Raw genomic sequence first — 18640 nt, forward strand, 5'->3', positions numbered from 1 at the left:
TATGCACTCCTTTCAGGAAAACAGTTTTAAAAAACCAAAAAATGAAATTAAATCTGTAAGAATGCCTTAAAAACAATTATTTTTTTGCTTGCAATGGAAGTTTCAGGTGGAGAACTTAAAAGCATGTTTAGTACTAGAGTTATTAATGTGATTAATTTTTTGACAAATCACTGAATATCTCTTTGGCTACATAAACTTTAAAGCCCAATACCTAGATTTCTCAGTAAAATGACTGACATTTTTCCTGTACTCTGAAGCATGGGCCAAGTTTTGCCTGCCTAAATACTGGACCCAGGTAAGATTACATTTTGAAATTTGGTAGTTTTTCACCCCCCACCCCTTTCTTATCATCAGTAAAAACTGATGTGCATTTTCTAGCTGGGATGGATTTTCTGCAGCTCATTTTGGTTGTTGCTCAAAAGGTTTCAGGATGAAGAAGTTTTTGATATGTAGTCAGAACTTGGCATTTGTAGCACAGCTTTCTGTACATACATCTATTTTAAAAATGCAGCAGCTAAATTTTAAATATAAGATGATAAAGTGCTCTAAAAATTTGTGCAAAAGCAAATCTTGGCATTTGGAAGCTAAACCATTTTTTTTTTTGTGGTCAGGAATATACATCTGTAATTTGATCTTTTTTTCCTAGGTCTGTGAAAGATAGATAGGTTATAGGAATGATAATACAAAATAAAACTGTGCTGTTAGGATAAAATAAATCTGCAGGAAGAAAAATAGTTTGATAACTATGTTGTAGTGTTTTGTCTTTTCAGCTAGATACTACTCCTGTGCTCATGTGTCTTTTTAGATTGTATAGATCTAAAAGATGTCATGTAAATAAAAGCATGCTGATGTATGTAGGCACTTTTGGTTTGTTCTTGAAATTGTTATAAGAGCTTGAAAAATGTCCCAGTTGTAGAAAACTAAAGCTGCCTTACTGATCAGAGGCAAAATGAGAGGACATATGTTGAGTTTTAAATCTTATTACAACCTGTCATTTCAATCATGTGGCTAAGTAGGAAACTGTGCCTTAATTACTCTTGAGGGAAGAGTTATATGGTTTTTTTGTTTTGTTTTGTTTTGTTTTGTTTTTTTTCTTTGTTTCCTTCTGCAGTGTCTTGGCTATTGTGAAATAGCATGCTGCATGCAAATCTTTTGTGTTCTCCAGCATCTCTTTCCACCCCCACATCCTGCGTCTTACCTTTGGGTGTTGGACATAATGTTATTGAATGGTGAGAGTACACTATACACAGTACACTGACCTGTACTGTGTCTGCTGATTGTTGCTTATGGACTCATAGGTAGCAGCCTTGGAAGAGATAAGATCCTTTTTGACTTGTACTTCTTGGCTACCTGGGTCTTTTGAGAAGTCTGTTTCCAGACTTGGACAAATCACTCTGCTTTGCTTCATAGGCCTTTCTCTCTCAGAAAATTTCCTAATCAAGACGTGTGACTTTAACTGGTATTAGGAACTTATACTAGTATTTTAATATGAGGTGACAAATATAAAGGTGCACTAGAAAATAGACAAGGCAAATCCTCATTTTAGTCATGAAAAGTATGTGTTGTTCTTACACTGGATGGGGTAATATTGGGAATTCTCACCACCTAATGCACAGAGGAAACAATCTAAAAATGAGAAACATTTTGGTTCAACATTTTGTTTTTGTTAAGCTAGGATTATGATTTTTACATGTGTAGCAGTAAATTAAGCAGTAATTAGCAATATAGGTGTATCAATCTTATGAAGTGAGTATGAAAATTAATTTAAATATTCACTGAAGTTATCAAATATTGCATATCATTTTGAATGGATTTTGCCTTAAATGAGGCATAAACTGGCTAACTTTACAGTCCTGCATGGATGAACTGCATTTATTACACGGTTTCAGATTTTTTTCTCTGGTTTGGAGATTGAACAAAAGATGGCATTGGACAGGGGTGGGCAGGACTGATGTACCAGTGCATCATTCCTGTTGCCTGGGACATTTGAAAACTTTGTGAGACTTCAACTAGCTGGAGCTAGTGAGAATCTTTACATTTATTTCATCAGGCTGGGAATGGAGCCCAAAGTTAGTTTTATTTGTCATTGTTGTCACTTTGATAAAGAGCTGATAGAATCAGCTTTTACACAGGAGCTTCTTTGGAAGACTGGAGAAAACTTATTTAGACACAGACTGTGAGCATTTTTAACATTTCTGTCCTTGTCAGGGCAAAAGTCGGCTTCTGCATGTGTTCCCATGTAACTGGGTAGGCTGATGTCTTTCTGCATCTGCTGAGACCTTTCCGGTGTTTCATGTGCTGCTCAGAGCTTTTTGAGCTGCTCCAAATATTGCATGTAAATGGGCAAAAAAGCAGGCAAAGTTTCCCAGGTTGTTTTTTTTTTAAAACTAATGAAAATGTGAGCCAAAGATGATGATGCCATACCTATTTAGCCCTTATTGGTTTTGTGTGATTTTAAGATGTTTTTCAAATTAGGGATGATTTTTATGGAGACATAAGAGTACCTATCTAAGAAGACTGAAATATGAAAAATACGTTGTTTCCTGTTAAAATGCCTAATAATAATGAAAGATCAATAGACAGTCTTCTACTTTAATAATGTCTGTGCATTTTGTATCCATATTGCAAGTCCTTCAAAGAATATAGCTCAATCTAATGTTGTATTTCAGTTAGTGGAGCCTAATCAATTTTCAGTATGCAACATTACTTTCATGTTTTTTAATCTACTTTTCACTTCAAATTTTGTATGAATGACAAGATTCATCAGTTTAGTGTTCAGAAAAGAAGAAATCATTTGTGGGTTATCACTGGTTAAACAGAGGTATTTAATTTTAAATGAAGTTTTCTTTAAGGCTTTTCTGTGCTATGTAAGTTCATAAGTGAACTAAATTATCAAAGCTAAAGTATATTAATTTGTTATGAATGTACTTTTAATGATTGTTAAGTACAAAATATTAACTGATTATAAACCATGCATAAAAGCAGTGTTTGCAAAAGGGGATTACTGTATGGTGTTACAGTACACAGTGGAAACTGCTAAATACAAGCCACATTGGAGTATTTTAAAAGAAAATATTGATTTAACTATCAAACTGTTTGTTTGGAAATATGGATTTATTGTCAAATTGAGGTTTTTCAGGAGCAACACTAATTCTTGTAGAAAAATTAGGAAAAAAGCATTTTCTACATTTGAACAGTCAGTTGTGAATAATATAAAAATATTGAAAAATTACCCCTGGAGGATGACTAAAATCCACCTAAAATCCATTTCTACAACGTTAATGAGAAATGTGTATGTTTATACTCAAACATAGTTTGTACTCAAATGACTTAAGATACTCATGGTGCCTGCTTTGGTGTTAGATTAGTTTCACAAAAAGAAGAGAAATTCATGCAGGTGAGAGGACCCCTACAAAATTTCTACTGTTGCGATAACTGTGTTGGAGACTAGTAGATGTAGGAGTTGTGTGAGTTGTAGCTCCGTTGTAGCTAAAACCTGGTGCAAAAATGGCTGTATTTGGAAGGGCTTCTGGCTGTAGCCCATGGACTCTGAGCTGGTGAGGTTTGAGCCTTGTAGCACAAGAATGGTTCTGAGTTAATACATCTGTCTCACAACAACCTATACTATGGAGTAGGAAGGAGCAAAACACTCTTGGGATGGAGTGATGCAGGTCTGCATTCGTGGAAGAATCTCAAAAGGGGACTTGGTGGCTTGGGACTGCAAGGAGTGTTCACTGTCAGGTGTGGGTGAGTCGCGTGCTCAGTGCTTGGCCAACATCTCCCAGCATGGCCTGGTCTGAACCTGCTAAGCCCTGGCTCTGTGTGAACTCATTCATGGCTCATTAGGTGAGCACCAGACAATGGAGCAGAGCCAGTCCACGTGATCGGAATGCAGCAGCACCCAACGTGCACTGTCACAACCGCGTGAGAAGCAAAGACCCTAAAGGCACTCGGTTTCTGTGTGTAGCATGGGAGGCAAATCTCTGGTATCTATAGGCAAGGAGTAATGAAACGTACCACAAGCTGCCTCATGCAAATATTGAGACTTCTTGTAAGAGGGATTTAAATCACAGTGGTAATAAGTATGCTATTCAGGAAACTACAGAGCTGCCTTTAGCCTGGTTATGTTATCATGTCTCCATCTCCCTCATGTGGAGCCATAAACCCAACTTCACAGTACGCCTGAATGTGGGACTGGAAACCACTTGGGTTTTGTGATTGCTTGCTTAATTTTACCTAGAGGCATTCAGGTGAAATGCTCACTTCCACAGAAAAACAAGCATGAAATTTTGTTTTGTTTCTCTATATGCGTGAGACAAGGGTGTAATGGATGAGACTAGTTGTTTCTCTTGTTCCAAATGAATAGATGTTCATTATTTTGTGAATCTCTATAGGTGTGGAGCATATTTCTAGCATCTAAATAGATAATCAAATGAAAGGTATGAAGGACACATTGAAATGAGTATTATCATTTCTTCCTTGAAAGAACAATGATGCTATCACATGCATTTTAATAAGAAATACAACACCCATGGTTTAATAAGAACTGGAGTGTGAACCAACAAAATTGCATGAAACAACTTGCAGTTTGCTTTCAAAATGTTGGTATCTACAGTGTGTGATTTGTGGGCATTTGCTAAGGCATGTTTATCAGAGCTGTATTGAGCTTGTTGCAGTGTTAGTAATCACTTCATATTCCACAAATCTCTGGTTTTGAATGTGGAATCTTTTTTTTTTTCCCCACAGCTGTACAAAGAGGGATGAAAAACTCATTTCTTTTATGGTGAAATTACAACCATTCAGCAGTATTTCTGATGAACTGTTAAAGCTTGACTTTGGCAAGGTCTGCAGTAGGAACACATCATTAAAATAAGAATGCCATGATACAGGAGAAGTAAGATTAATCCAGCAATACCTGTAAAAAAGCTGAGGTTTGTTCTTACATAGCAAACCATCTTTCTGTATGAGCTAGGAATCCCTGTTTGGGATTAAAGTGGTATAGCTGTATCAGTCTTAGGATAAGTGTGCCATTGCAGCTCTCTGAATTAAGTATTACACCTCTTTGCACTTTTCCTGGATATAGCTATCTGCAAAAATGTGTAATGTTGGTATAAACTTCTTACATGGCTATGCTATGGTAAATACAGGGTGCTTATTTACTTGCAGGGTGCATTTACATTAAAAAATAGAAATAAGGTTTTCATACAATTCTGCGTTTTTAGGATCATTGATGTGTCAGTTGCCAATATTCTGTCAGAGCAATAACCACCTGAACTATTTGTTACTGCTTTCTGTCTCCTTTAATCTGCTGTCATAACTACAGCTTGTCACACCCTGGCTGACCTTTCTCTGATCTAAATTATGTTTTAACAGTAGCTTCTTTGTAATTTACATAGTTTTGATAGTATTACAGTCAGGGGGAAATAAATACATAGCAGAATATTGTAAAAAGTTTAATATTTGTTGAAATTAAACTCCATATAGTGTAGGGTGTTTTTTAGAGATTATTGCATACGCATGTACTCTGTCGTTATGTGGAAAACTTTCATGAGAATGATTAGTATATATTGTGTCTTAAAGAATTGACAGTGATCCCCAAAATAAGAGTCGAAATAGGTGTTGTTTCTGTTGCATGTATAATTCCTCACAAGTGTCTATTGAAAATGCTGCAGCTGTAGAGAATACCTGTAAAGACCCTGCCCTGGTATGGTTGAAAATTAGTGAGCTATGTTGTGACATTTATGATCTGAAAAAGCTTCATGTTCCTACATATTCATAGCTAATGCTTTTATTATCACTAGAGGGCAGTAAATACAAACACTGAATTACGTATCTTATCAGAATGTATTAATTTTTTTTTCTTTGTTAAATTTAAAATAATAAGGGAACCTTACTCTGTATTAAACACCTTAGCTCCTGGGTTTTGCTACATATTTCCCCTATAATAGTTCAGAAGAACATCGTCATCTCAGTTTGTTTAACAGCATAAAATTTTTATATTTTATGCATAAGAATTATATATTCCAAATAAAAATATCTGAAAAATGATACTGCATAGGCTATTCTGTAATTTTTAACAAATGTAATTTTGACAGGCAGAAGGCTTTCAAGAAAACCTTTTTACAGCAGTATAATGATGCTACAGTTAGCACACTTAAAACTTCCTTCAGAAGAACTGGAGATATGTTCCACTTGCTGTCATCAGTTGTCAGCCACCAGTGAAGTTCATCTCTTTTTGCTATCAGCATAAGACCCATGCTTTTTCTCTGTCCCCCCACCTCACTTAGTGTGTGGCAGCTGGTTGCTGCAGTTGAAACAACTTCTCATATTTGTAAAATTACTAATTGTTTGTCTGGGACTTTTTACTTAAATCCTACAGTTTCTGTCCTAGCCTGGATTCTTATGTGGAACCCAGAGGATTTTGGTGCGGCTGGTTGATTCAGCCTAGTTTTCTTTTCTCTGGCTGTCCTGCTGCTTCCTCTATTCTGGCTCTCGGTTTTGGCTGATACGTGCTCTTGCTTGGTGGATGAAATGACCATTCTTTTCTGCTGTGGTCTTCTAGCACTGGGTAGACTCTCCACTTTGTGGGGAAGCTTTCTGGTGGTGTACATACCAGCACAACTCACAGATAGAGCTGGCTAATGCTGTGAAAACAGTTCTACGTTTGTGACGAGTAGGAGCTGGATTTGACATGGGTGATTATTGCTGTTCTCTGATGTGTGAAGATCAGTCTAAAAATCATAGAATCATAGAAATGTTTGGGTTGGAAGGGACCTTAAAGATTATGTAGTTCTAACCACCTGCCACAGGCCTTGTTTTTTCATGTTTTCAAAGGCTCTTCATTTAGCATATAGAATTTGTTCAGGCAATCTGTTCTTGTTTGTAATGCAAACATTGAAAACTAAAACTGGTGATTATGCTTAGATGTCTACTTCTTTGCTTTACTTTTTGCTGTTTACTAGACAATATGCATTACGTCCAGCACACTTGTATTCAGAATTGATGCTCAGACATCTCTCAAAATGATCTTAGTGCAATTTCATAGTCAATCTAAGGGTTGCATTTGAGAGCACTCTTCTTCCCTCAAAGCTAAGTACATTTTTGTATTACCCATCACTTACCTGTAGTAGGAAAGACCAAGGTGGTAAGTCTCCCATGTGACAGTTCATAAAAGTACTGCAACTGAATCACAGAATCAGAATATAAGGTTGAAAGTGACCCCAGTGGGTCATCTGGTCCCACCTTCTTGCAGAACCATCCTGAAGCACATTGCATGGGATTGAGTCAAGATGGTGCTTGAATATGTCCAGTGAGGGAGACTACACAGCCTCTCCGGCAGTCTGTTCCTGTGCAGTCACCCACATAGTAAGGTACTTCCTCATGTTCAGGGGGAACTTTCCCTGCATCATTTCTGCCCATTGTCTCTTGTCCTATTTCTTGGCACCACTGAGAAGGGCCTGGTCCATCCTTTTAACATCCTCCCTTTAGATATTGCATACATTGATGAGGTTCCCTCTCAGTCTTTTCTTCTTGAAGCTGAACATGCCCAGCTCTCTCAGCCTTTCATTGTGAAAGAGATGCTCCAGCCCCCAAATCATCTTTGCTTCCCTCTTCCGGACTTGTTCCAGGACTCTCATGTCTCTCTTGTCCTGAGGAGCCCAGAACTGGACACAGCCCTCCTGGTGAGGGACTGAGTAACGGGGCAGGATCACCCTCTGTGACATGCTGGCAATGTTCTTCCTACTACACCCAGGGTACCACTGACCTTCCCTATGTCATCTTGTAGTGTTTGTTGGTTTCAGCCCAGTTGGTTTGAAGCAGTTTCAGCTGCCTTCCATTGCTTTTTGTTGCTTCCTTGGTGCTAGAGAATTAGGTCTGGTGTGCTGTGTTTTCTTATTTTCATGATTCTCCACAGTAGCTGTGGGCTTATAAGTTAAATAGACTGAGGTTTTTATTTTATTACAGAAGATTTTCTCTGTCACATTAATAATATTTGCAAGTATTTTTTCCTACACAATGCACTTAATAGAAATTAGGAAAAGATACACTAAAGCTCTATGCACTGTTCCATTATGTATGTTGCCAGAATAAGAGGCTTAGAGCCTCTTTTTATTTAGAGACACAGAAGACACAGGTTTTAGGGGGTGACAGTATCACCATGAAATGCCCTGTTGTGACTTTACATACTCTGCAGGGTTCTTGCTTTCTTCAGTGTCGTTTACCTAGTCGTGAACCGTGTTCCTTATTGATGGTGGGTGTCCTTGCAGACATTAAATTCCCTGAACTGTATTTAGTTTTCCCCTTGAATTACCTGAACTGTAGTTTACATGAATGATGTCAACATTCTAAACAAGCAAGGCTGCTGGTGGTGACTTTCACATCCTCACAATTTATCCCATGAACCACCCCTCCTCCCAGTTGTTTCTGTTCTCAGAAAATTTTTACACTGGAAATCTTCATGGTAGTGATGAATTGCAGATCACCAACAAAGAAATTTAGTACCATAAAACAGTTTCAAATAATGCAAAGCCTTACTTAAAACAGTCCCATTAGATGAAAACAGCCTGTTTATGACCATTAGGAATGAGTCTATAATCAGATTCTTAGCCCACTCAGTGTGCCTTCTCAACATTGGGAGTGGTGCAGAATATTTTACAGTTATAAATCTAATGCTCTATGACTGTATAAGAATATTACATGCTCAAACACATAAATGATACTGACTGGCATTAATTGCTCTTTTAAGTCTCACTTCTATATTGAGCAAAAACATGGAATATGTGTATATCAGCTCTTCTGTCATTATACCCAGGACTGGGGTTTCATGAAGTGGTCTGAACATACCCATCCATCCTGCTTGTGAATTTTAATTAGCACAAATTAACATTTTTAAAGTCTTTAAAAGTATGCTAAAACTGAACATTGCAGCTCCTGGGATCTCTGCCACCTACTTTTATGACTTCTTTGGAGAAGGTTGTCCAGAATCATTGATTAAATAATAGCTAACATTTGCTAAGGTTGTTAAGGGACTTCATCATCTTTGAGTCTTTCAAGATCATTGTCTTGATTCTTTCAAAACACATAGCAGTACTCATTAAAAACTTCCTTTTTTTTTTTTTTTCCGAATTGTTTTATTACTCACTTACTATAATTTCAAATTACACCTTTCCCATTTCCATATACTCTGATTGATTGGAACCATTATAGAAAATGTCATTATGTCCTTCCTTCCCCCATGTTTTATCTTCATGGATGTATATTTGTACAAAAAACAAGAATCTCTAAATTTTGTTTTTCTTATCTTGAATTCCTCTAGGTATTTAGTTAGTGGCAGCTATTTGCCATGCACTCATCTATCCACCATAACCTCCTCTAAAGCTAGTTATACAATGATTGTGACCTGGGAATTCAGGAGGAAAATCAACCAAAACCATTCTTGTAAATCATAGCTGGTTTGAATTTCCTGACTCTCCTCATCTAAGATCATATGGCCAAAGTCAGGGGGCATGCTTTCTAACTCAGTGAAGTTATACAATTAAATTCTATTACAGCAATCATTAATTTTATGAGGTTGAGACTATGGGTATTGAAAAAATAATACAAGTCAGTAATAAGCAGTCTGTATCAGGTGTAATTGCTGATCAGTATAATTAATATGGAACTATAGTGAATTGATGTAATGTATACTTACATTGGAGGGAAATGTTTTTTCCTGTTTTTTATATCAAAATGACCTAGCTAATAACTTGATAAACACCATTCTTCAATAAATTCTACCTACTGTAACCCTTTATAATTCTTATAAACACTAATGTCTTTGTCTCATACATTAGTGGGGAAGAAAAAAAATTTGATGACTTTTTACTACATGCTTTACAGCTGGTATAATTTACATACCAGACATTTTAAATGTTTTTATCTGAATCAAGTTCTTTTGGAAACAGTTCTTGGGGAAGAGTTGTTAATATTTCATGAGGAAGCAGCCTTTAGTAGCAAAGTAAGAAAAAAATATTTAAATCTTGACTTTCTCATGTCTTCTCATACAACCTCTTGCATACAAAATGTCATACCCACTTAATTCCTAAAGTAGCCAAAAGTTATTTTACCATTTTCTAAGTCATGCTTGAAATTGCCTCCTGAAGAAAGGCATCATTTTTCCAGGTCTGTGTTGATGCTGGGTAGGTGGCAGCAGTGCTCTCTTGTGGATGATAGGAAGACAATGAAACACAGATGTAGAGAAGATTTATATTCAGCATTATGAAGTTGAGCTGGAAGAATCAGGAGAAATATTTTCTTCAAGTACCTTTTGACTTCTTTAATGTCTTGCTGAGTGTCTAGTAACCCCAGGTCTGTTTTCAAAATGCAATTGTTTTATATACATTTAGCTTCACAGATTCAGATAAAGTATAACTGTGAATATTAAAATGTGTCAGAAATGTTTTATATTATCTATTCTAAGGCAAACAGTATGCCTTCCACATGAAAATACTTTAAATACTGATGATCTGTTGATTGTATCCAGTTTTCATACTGCTCTAGGTTTCTCTTCTGTAAGGAAGAGATTTGTTGATATCATATTTTGCCCTATTGATCTTTACAGGTTCAATTCTTTTTGAAGCACTTAGTGTTGCTGACTACTTCAGCCAAAACCTCTCTTATGACCATTCTCAGCATCTTCCAATGAATCAGCAGTGTGGGATTAGGCTGAATGCTGCACCTCATTCAGCTTGTCCTTAGGCATTTACCCATTGTCACTCTTGCTTGCTTTTGACACAAAAAGACTCAGAAATTTGCTGAAGTAATGCATGTGCCTTGCACAGAGTGGAGCAAGATAATCAGAGAACTATAGAATGGCTTGGGATGGAAGGGACTTTAAAGACCATCTAGTTCCACCCCCCCTGCAGTGGGCATAATATATTCCTCCTTTCAAGTTTTGGTCTCTGAGTGGCAGATGGTGGGATCTTTTATTTAATGCTTGAGTCAGCTCACTGACAAACTCCACTTTCAGTTAATCCCTTCTTTTTTTCAATGATGTATAGTAGTAATTGATTATAATAATCTGCTGAGGCAAAAAGAGCAAAAGTTGAATAAATACAGTGAGAATTTGAGGACTCTTATCTCACTTTTTTACATCTCCATAGAATTAACATTTACTGAGAATTGTAAGACATGTGACTTGCTTTAGTTTAATAGTAACTGCGTTTATCTCTTTAAATAAAAAAGCATTAGCAGCCTGGCCCAATATTCTGAAGTAGATCAGTTTTTAATGTATATGGCATAAAAGCCAAATATTTTCATTTTTAAGGTACATCATAAACTACTCAAGAAACAAGATAGATCTATTTATGTTGGGTTTCTTCCCCATAAAAAACACCTCACAATATATTTTTCTTCCATATGAAAAAATAAACCCACTAAGCAATCCAGACAGATGTATGCACAATACTAATTTTGACTGCTTGGATGGTGTGTCCGTTGAAAACTGGTAAATGCTGCTGAAGTGACGAGACTTTAGCCCAATTATTTTTGAATGGCATGTGAATGCTGCAGGCAGGGATGCCATTAGGAAAGGGCATTTGCTGTCAGGGAAAAAAAAAAAAAAAAAAGAAAAAAATAAATATCCCATCCCATGCCTAGGAGAGTCCCCAGAATCAGCCAACGGGAAATTACCGTACATCATGACACCAGCCCTGCGGATGTATATATTTTAGGGTGACACACTATTGGCTGCTAGTATGGCTCTATGGGAGGGATCGCTGCCACTGTCTGTGGCTTCCTCTTCAGGTCCTTATTTGGTAGCTGTTGATAGAGCAAGTCTTTGAGCAGCTGAGCATCTTGACATACATTATTCATTAAATCCTGGTGTTCAGGAAATATGCATATCCCTAGCTCTTCAGAAATTTCTTCAGCTCGTACAATATGTGTCTTCAACGTTGCCCCTGAATGCTTGGAGTTTCATAAATGGCATTTATACAATCGGAAGACCACAGGGTTGGATTTCATTTCAGTATGCGTCCTGAGCACACAGTTGCTGAGAACCTGAAGACCAGCAAAAAGAATTAGGAGAGGGAAGACAAAATCTTGATTCTTGGAAGTCTTTTGCAGTGTCAGATAGCAAAGAACTGATAGCTTAGATTGGTAGTATAGAAAAAATCAAAAATGCCTGAGGCAAACTATTTACTCTCAGTTTCTTGGGGCTACATAAAGGTAGGTTTTTGTTTTACCTTTTAAGAACTTTGATTTATGGTGCATGATTGCATGATCACTGGATCGCATGAGGATTTGTGGGTGATATGATTAATTTGAAGTAAAAAATCAGACAACAAGTCTTTGTTCAGCAAGAAGAATGAACTGCACAGTATAATCTTTCTTAGAAACTGTGCTGGGACTTTTAAAATAATATTACTTCAGTGAATGATTAGACCAAGTCTAAAGCCAAAGAAATTCAGAACAGTTTTGTGTTCTATCAGAAAAAGGTTGCTACAAAACTGTATTTCTAGCCATTAAAATGTTTTTTAAAACTCCAAATACCCCAAAACAGAGATACTATACAATAGAAAAGAGCATGACTAAAGAAGCTGAGGATAATGGGTGGATGCATGACTCATACTGGTTTTAATAGCTGAAGAAAGGTGAAATTATGAACACTGTGTTTCAACAGCATTTTTGGTAGCCTCTGTGAGTGTGACAGCTTATTGATTAAAAAATTGGAAAGTGCCATCTTTTAATACTGATCTATATTGTTTCATGGGGCAGTGTGAACTAGCTTGAAATAGCAATACTGCTAGAAAATGCAATAAGCTTTATCTCTTTTATGGAAAATCTAGCATTAAAGAGTTAAATCAGTGTGCCTGTCAACACACAGAACTGAAATCCACTTAATAGAAAACCACATCTGAGCTTTGGTTTATTCCTAAAAATTATGTTTGTGCTTAAGAAAAATGCTGCTGCTTTTATACTTTTATAATTATTATTGAGTATGCAAAAAAAATTATCCTGTGCTTGACATACAATAAAGGTACCAAATCAGTCTGCTTTAAAGAAATTCTGATTTCTCCTAAACTAAATAAGGCATATGTTGAATTAAATGACTAAAAATAGCACAAGCATTATATTTACACAATTGAATTTCTTATGCTTTCTTTTATTAATACCTACTTTTACAATAGATATATGTATTTTAAAATAGAAGTGCAAAGCCTCATTATGTCCAATTATGAGTACTTTCAGCTAATGCTGAATTGTTACAAAATATTACTAAGGATTTTGATCAGTCATCTGTGAAGAAATTAATCCCATTATGCTAGCTAGGTAGATTACTTTCTTGTTTGCCAAAACAATGAGATGAAATTACTTTGCATTTCAGCTAAAAGTAATTTATTGTAATTTACTAGAAAGTATTTCCTGCATTTCTAGGCAGCTGTTGTCATGTTCCTCTTGCTAAATCAGAAAAATTCAATCACCAGTTAAAAAAAAAAAAAATTAAAATTCACTCTTTAGCCTTTAGAATTCATAGACTTTTTTTTTTCCTAATTGAAGTTTAGCAGAGACCATGGTAGGTGTAATTGAGTACACGTGGGGAAAAAATGTTCTTTGTATAGAGAGTGACCTATACTGTCTACAGACAATGATTTTAGTTACTAAGCTAAGTTGTCCTTGAGCACAATTTTATTACAGTGTTTTTGTAAGAGCAAAAATGCGAGAAGCAAAGACGTTCTATTCTTTGTGACATTCAAAACAATTATGTAGAGAATTTATGAAATTCTGAAGATTTATATATCTTATTCTCAGATTGTAATATAAAAGATGTATCTTATTCTCATTGTTTATAATATAAGATATAACACTGTATATGTTTCTATCCCTTATTATACACATATTTCTGTGTGCTTCAGGCTGTACTTTATCTCCTGTGAATTATATTTTGGAAAATGTTTATCCCTGGCTTTTGTTGAGTATCTTTTACTGAAAAAAATGAGCACCTCTATCACAATGACAGCCTTAGGGATATCTGCCTTTCTGTAGCTCATTATAAAAAACAGTGCCTGACCTTGATACTAATTAATCCCATGGGCTTCCAACACAAACCTGTAGCTATGAAGAATGCTGTTTATGTATTTAGAATGCTGCTAAAATCAAAGATAGTTTTGCATCGATAAGCAGTGCAGACAGAAGCCTTATGTTAATTTGTAAGGCTGACTTATTTAAAATTCCTTGTTATATTGTAGAATACAAGCTTTTCAAATCTAGTAATATTTTATATATCTAGTTTCTTTTTGAAATACAAGTATGTTTTAAAAATAACATTGGTAGGTATTTCAGAAACAAAACATAGTCATGTAAGTTGAATGTTACAAGTATTAATAGTATGTTCCACGATTGTATTCTATTTCATGTAAGATTTTAGAAATGTTACCTAGAAAAGAGGCAGCCACAAAGGCTGAAACTTGGATCTTGGCCCTGTGGGTTTGGGAGCCAGTGCTGTGAGAGTCCCCTGTCACTCTTGAGCATTTTTATTCTAGCCTCCACTGGACTTGGAACTTGATAAATGCTCAAACTGAAGGCCAGGCAGGACTGGGCTTTTTGATCCATGGACTGCCTTCTAACTCTAGCTTCACCTTCAGTATTCGTGCCAAGGGCTGTGTTGGAGACAGCCTCTTTACAGTCCCCGGGATGCAGCAGGTTTCTCTACAGGAACAGAAAACCTGCATGGAAGTGACCCTGCTGCTGCAGGGAGTCTACAGCAAGAGTGGTTCTGTGTGCTTCCTCTTGACACAACTAACTGCTGGCTGCTTCTTTACTTAAGCTCTTTGTTATTTAGTCAAGAACTTTATAGAAAATTTGTAAAATCTTCTAAAGTGTAAACAATAACACATATATATATATAAAGCGTGTGGTCCAAACTTGTTCGTGGCCATGAATCAACTTTATTTGGATCTTGGAGTTGGTGATTCTTTCTAACATACCTTGAAATTCTTCCAAAAAATGTATCAATGCTCTGGTTGCCATCTGGGAACATGGTTACTCCAAAAGTTTGTCTGTGTTTTTCTTTGTGTCTTTGCTGGCATCAGAAAAGTATCTTATTTTTCAAAAAAACTCCTCCATGTATGCTTATCCTAGGCTGAGAGTAGTAATATAGCTACAGAGATGTGCACACACTGGGCTTTAGCCCAGAAAGACCTAAACAACAAACCTCTTCTTGGGAACTTAAACAATTTAGGAAATCGTTCTCAGTTCATTATCATTAATGTATGTATACCTTTATTCTCATATATTACAGTTTTTGCTACAGAAGATTTCTTAGGTTTATAAAGGAAGATAAAGGTGCACATCTACTCTTTTCACTTTAGAGACATTTTTAATGTTATTTGAATGCTCTGTTGTATTTGTGTTTAATGTTATTTGAATGCTCTGTTGTATCTGTTGTCTTATTTCCCCCATCCCCCTAACCCCAGCTGAGATTAAAATCTAAAATAAATAGAAACAAATGAAAATTTAAAAATTTTGCTTAAGGAAATATTTTCAGGATTTGTTTTAGAAAAGAGCTTATGACTCCATTACTCTGACATCAGTATTTGGCAGTGAAGAACTGTATAATTGACTTAATTGGCATTTTATTGCCAGTTCATTTTCAGGGTGATTTTCTAAGGATATAGTCAAGGACTGTCATATTCCAAAGCGATGCATGTGTCATTTTTCCAACTTAACAATGCCTAGTGGGATGTGTGAAAATCTTTCTTTCTGACAAAAATACAATATATGCATAGATCAGCCAAAAACCTCTGCTTCCTCCCCATGCTGAGCTCACAATATCATAATTAAATTGTATTGTTTAAATGTTTATTAATAACAAGAGTTTTGATCTTTATGATTTATTTTCTTGAATTTGGAAAGTATATGGCATTCAGATTTTTAAAATTCTTATTCAAAATATCATCTTTAATATATACTGCTGTTAAGAACAAGGTGGTTTTATGTTCTCTTTGACTTGTTTAGAATATAACATGCAACGTGTTATTTCCAATATGAGATTGTTGATTCTAGCTAAGTTTCATGCACTTAAGGGTGTTTCTTGGATAAATAAAACAGTGTTGGCTGATGTAACCAACTTCTCTGGCTGGCAATAAGAACTTGTGGGAGCCATGTGAGAGGCAAATTTCATTATAAAGTAATTGTGCAGAGCTGTGTAAGATGTGGATCTTTGAAACAGTTACTATGCATGGGTGCACTTGGGCCCAAATTAAATCTTTGAGAAATAGGTAAAATTGGGAAAAATAATAGGGTTAAATTTGGTTTTGCTGTTTTGATTGCTGTTTTCTTAGAAAAAGGATTTTTTTCCTCAAAAGGCAAGTTATGAAATGTAAGGGGACTGAGCAATGTACCAATACAGTGAAACAGAGTATAAACAAAAAAATGCCTGAATAGCTTGATTGCTGTTTGTCTCTCATGTTTGATTTTTTTTAATATTCTCAAAGAGCATTATTGTTTTGCATCAGCAACTGCTGATGATCTGCATATGGTCTTCAGCTTCATCTGATTCCGTGGCAATGACGGTTGTAAGGCCTTGTCAGATAATTAGAAAAATCAAAACAGTTCTCTAAACTCCTGCTTAGTCCAGAAGTTTTCATGTCAATTAAAGTCTTGGTCCTGTGGTGTCAGCAACATGTGAAAGAATATGAGGAAATTGGGCAGCTACAGTTCTTCAAAGCCAAAGGCATCTCCAATTGAATTTGCTCTCAGCAGGAAGGCCTTGCAGAGGCTGAGGGACTTGTTTCACTTTACACGCTTGTTCAGCAGTAATACAGACTATTCTGCAGTTCTCATGCAGATGGTTGAGTTCTACTCATGTTCTGTTGACTTGTGGGGTGATGGGAGGTGGGAAGATGAGGGTTGGCATCAGACTAGTGGGGAACATAGCACTAGAAAATAATGTTATGTACCTTCTGTTTGCTGTGGATATTCATACAACAAATACTGAGCTGAAAATTCTTAGAGAATATATGCTCCATAAGTTCCATAGGATGATTCCCAGTATGTAATAACAAACCTCTCCATGCACTCCTTGCAGGTAAATTTTTTATCTGGGGTGGGGGCGGGGGGGAATCCTTCCTATTTCCTGTGTCAGGTACCTGCAAATACTGATTTGTTCCTCTTTCAAGGATGGAAAACTTTTAAGAAGACATCCTGAAGAGTACATGCCAGTGGTAGCTAGATGTGTTTCCCCGAGTGTGGAACATGACACAATTAGTGTTTTTCTGCAGCAAAAAGGAGCAACACCAAGTTGGGCATTATGTAGAAGTGTTTACTAAGAAACAACCAGGCAGATGAAGATCTATTGAAGTTAGGATCCAGTGAACTAGCTAATTAAATGAAGGAAGAGAGAATATTGAAGTACTAATGGATAAACTGATGACATGCCTGGAAGTTAATGTGCTTTTGTCCGCTCCTGGTATTTTATTAATATTCCTATATTCAATATTTAATTTGAAGCTGCAGTGTCTGGATGCTGTCTAGAGACAAGCTATTCCATTACATCTTCAGTTTTTTGTCTTATGTATTACAGTTTCTCACCTTTTGTGGGAACAGAAGAAAAAGTGTGTAAGCATGACTTAAGTGTTTAAAAGTTTAAAGACAGACTTTTAAAAAAAGGTCTTGGTATTTTTGGACCAGTCATTTTATTGCTTGGTAAACTTGGCTTGATTTTTCAGCATTTGACGTTGGTGACAAACATTAGACCTTGCTGAAGACATTGAGACTGTTTTTGTCTAGAATGCATAGCTCTGTAGTTCTCATAGTATGTGTAGCTGTGTTTGCAGTATGGTTCTAATTTTCAGACATGTGTTGAGCACTTTGTAGCACATGGCTCTATCTGAGATCAAAGATGAGCCTTTGGCTTGTGACTAAAGTAGGATTCAGTCTTTGTAGCTCTGGAACTTCCTGAGCTGATGACACATCAAGATGGCAGGAAAATGCAGTGGCTAATGGTTAGAATGTTTTATTAAAGTTAATTTTGTTGGTCACATTGTGAGCAATATGGTAATTGGTGGGTTACAAAGATATTGTGAAGAAAATAACACCTTTCACTATGCAAGGCTACTTTGAAGAAGTAGCTTTGATGATTCCAGTGGAATGGAAATATGATGGTTAATATTTACTATAGTGGTTTATCTCCTTTGAAGAAGAATAAACTATAAATTACCAGTTTTGAACACAGAGCAATGTTTACATGTATATACTCTAAGGGTAGCTACTCCTTGATATAGTGGGTAGTCATGACTGCATGAAGAAAGTAAAAGGTGATTCTGAAAGTGGCACAAATCATTTTGCTTTGTTAAGAGAAAAGATGACTGAGAAATCTAACAACAAAATAAAAGGATGGCACAATAGGAGGCAAAATTCAATAGTGACATATGCATGCTAATTTTCAGTGGCAAAAGTTTGAATTAATACTAAGTATTGCTGACTTCTATTTGTTGGTAATATCAAGGCAGACCTATAATCATTGAAAATGTATCTAAGACAGTGAGAGCTATATTATGCAATTAACCTGTCAGGAATAATACCACAGGATATCATTTCACCCTGGAGTCTAGAAGAAATCAAGAAAGGCCCAGTGATGTGTACCTAATTAATTATACAT

General features: G+C 36.1%; 1 protein-coding gene across 7 annotated transcripts in view; it reads left to right on the top strand.

Annotated features, from left to right (window-relative positions):
- PDE4D (phosphodiesterase 4D) overlaps window positions 1-18640 on the top strand; it is a 359916-nt gene that overhangs the window by 327359 nt on the left and 13917 nt on the right. The window contains exon 1 of one of the 7 annotated variants that reach the window (XM_054002842.1): window positions 12160-12207. The exons of the other annotated variants lie outside the window; for them this stretch is intronic. Within the exon in view, the coding sequence (XP_053858817.1) occupies window positions 12160-12207 (48 nt within the window). Of the gene's footprint in view, window positions 1-12159; window positions 12208-18640 lie in introns of those variants that run through there. 7 annotated transcript variants of the gene reach the window in all.

Source organism: Vidua macroura, chromosome Z, assembly GCF_024509145.1.
Source record: "Vidua macroura isolate BioBank_ID:100142 chromosome Z, ASM2450914v1, whole genome shotgun sequence".
NCBI classification, from domain to species: domain Eukaryota; kingdom Metazoa; phylum Chordata; class Aves; order Passeriformes; family Viduidae; genus Vidua; species Vidua macroura.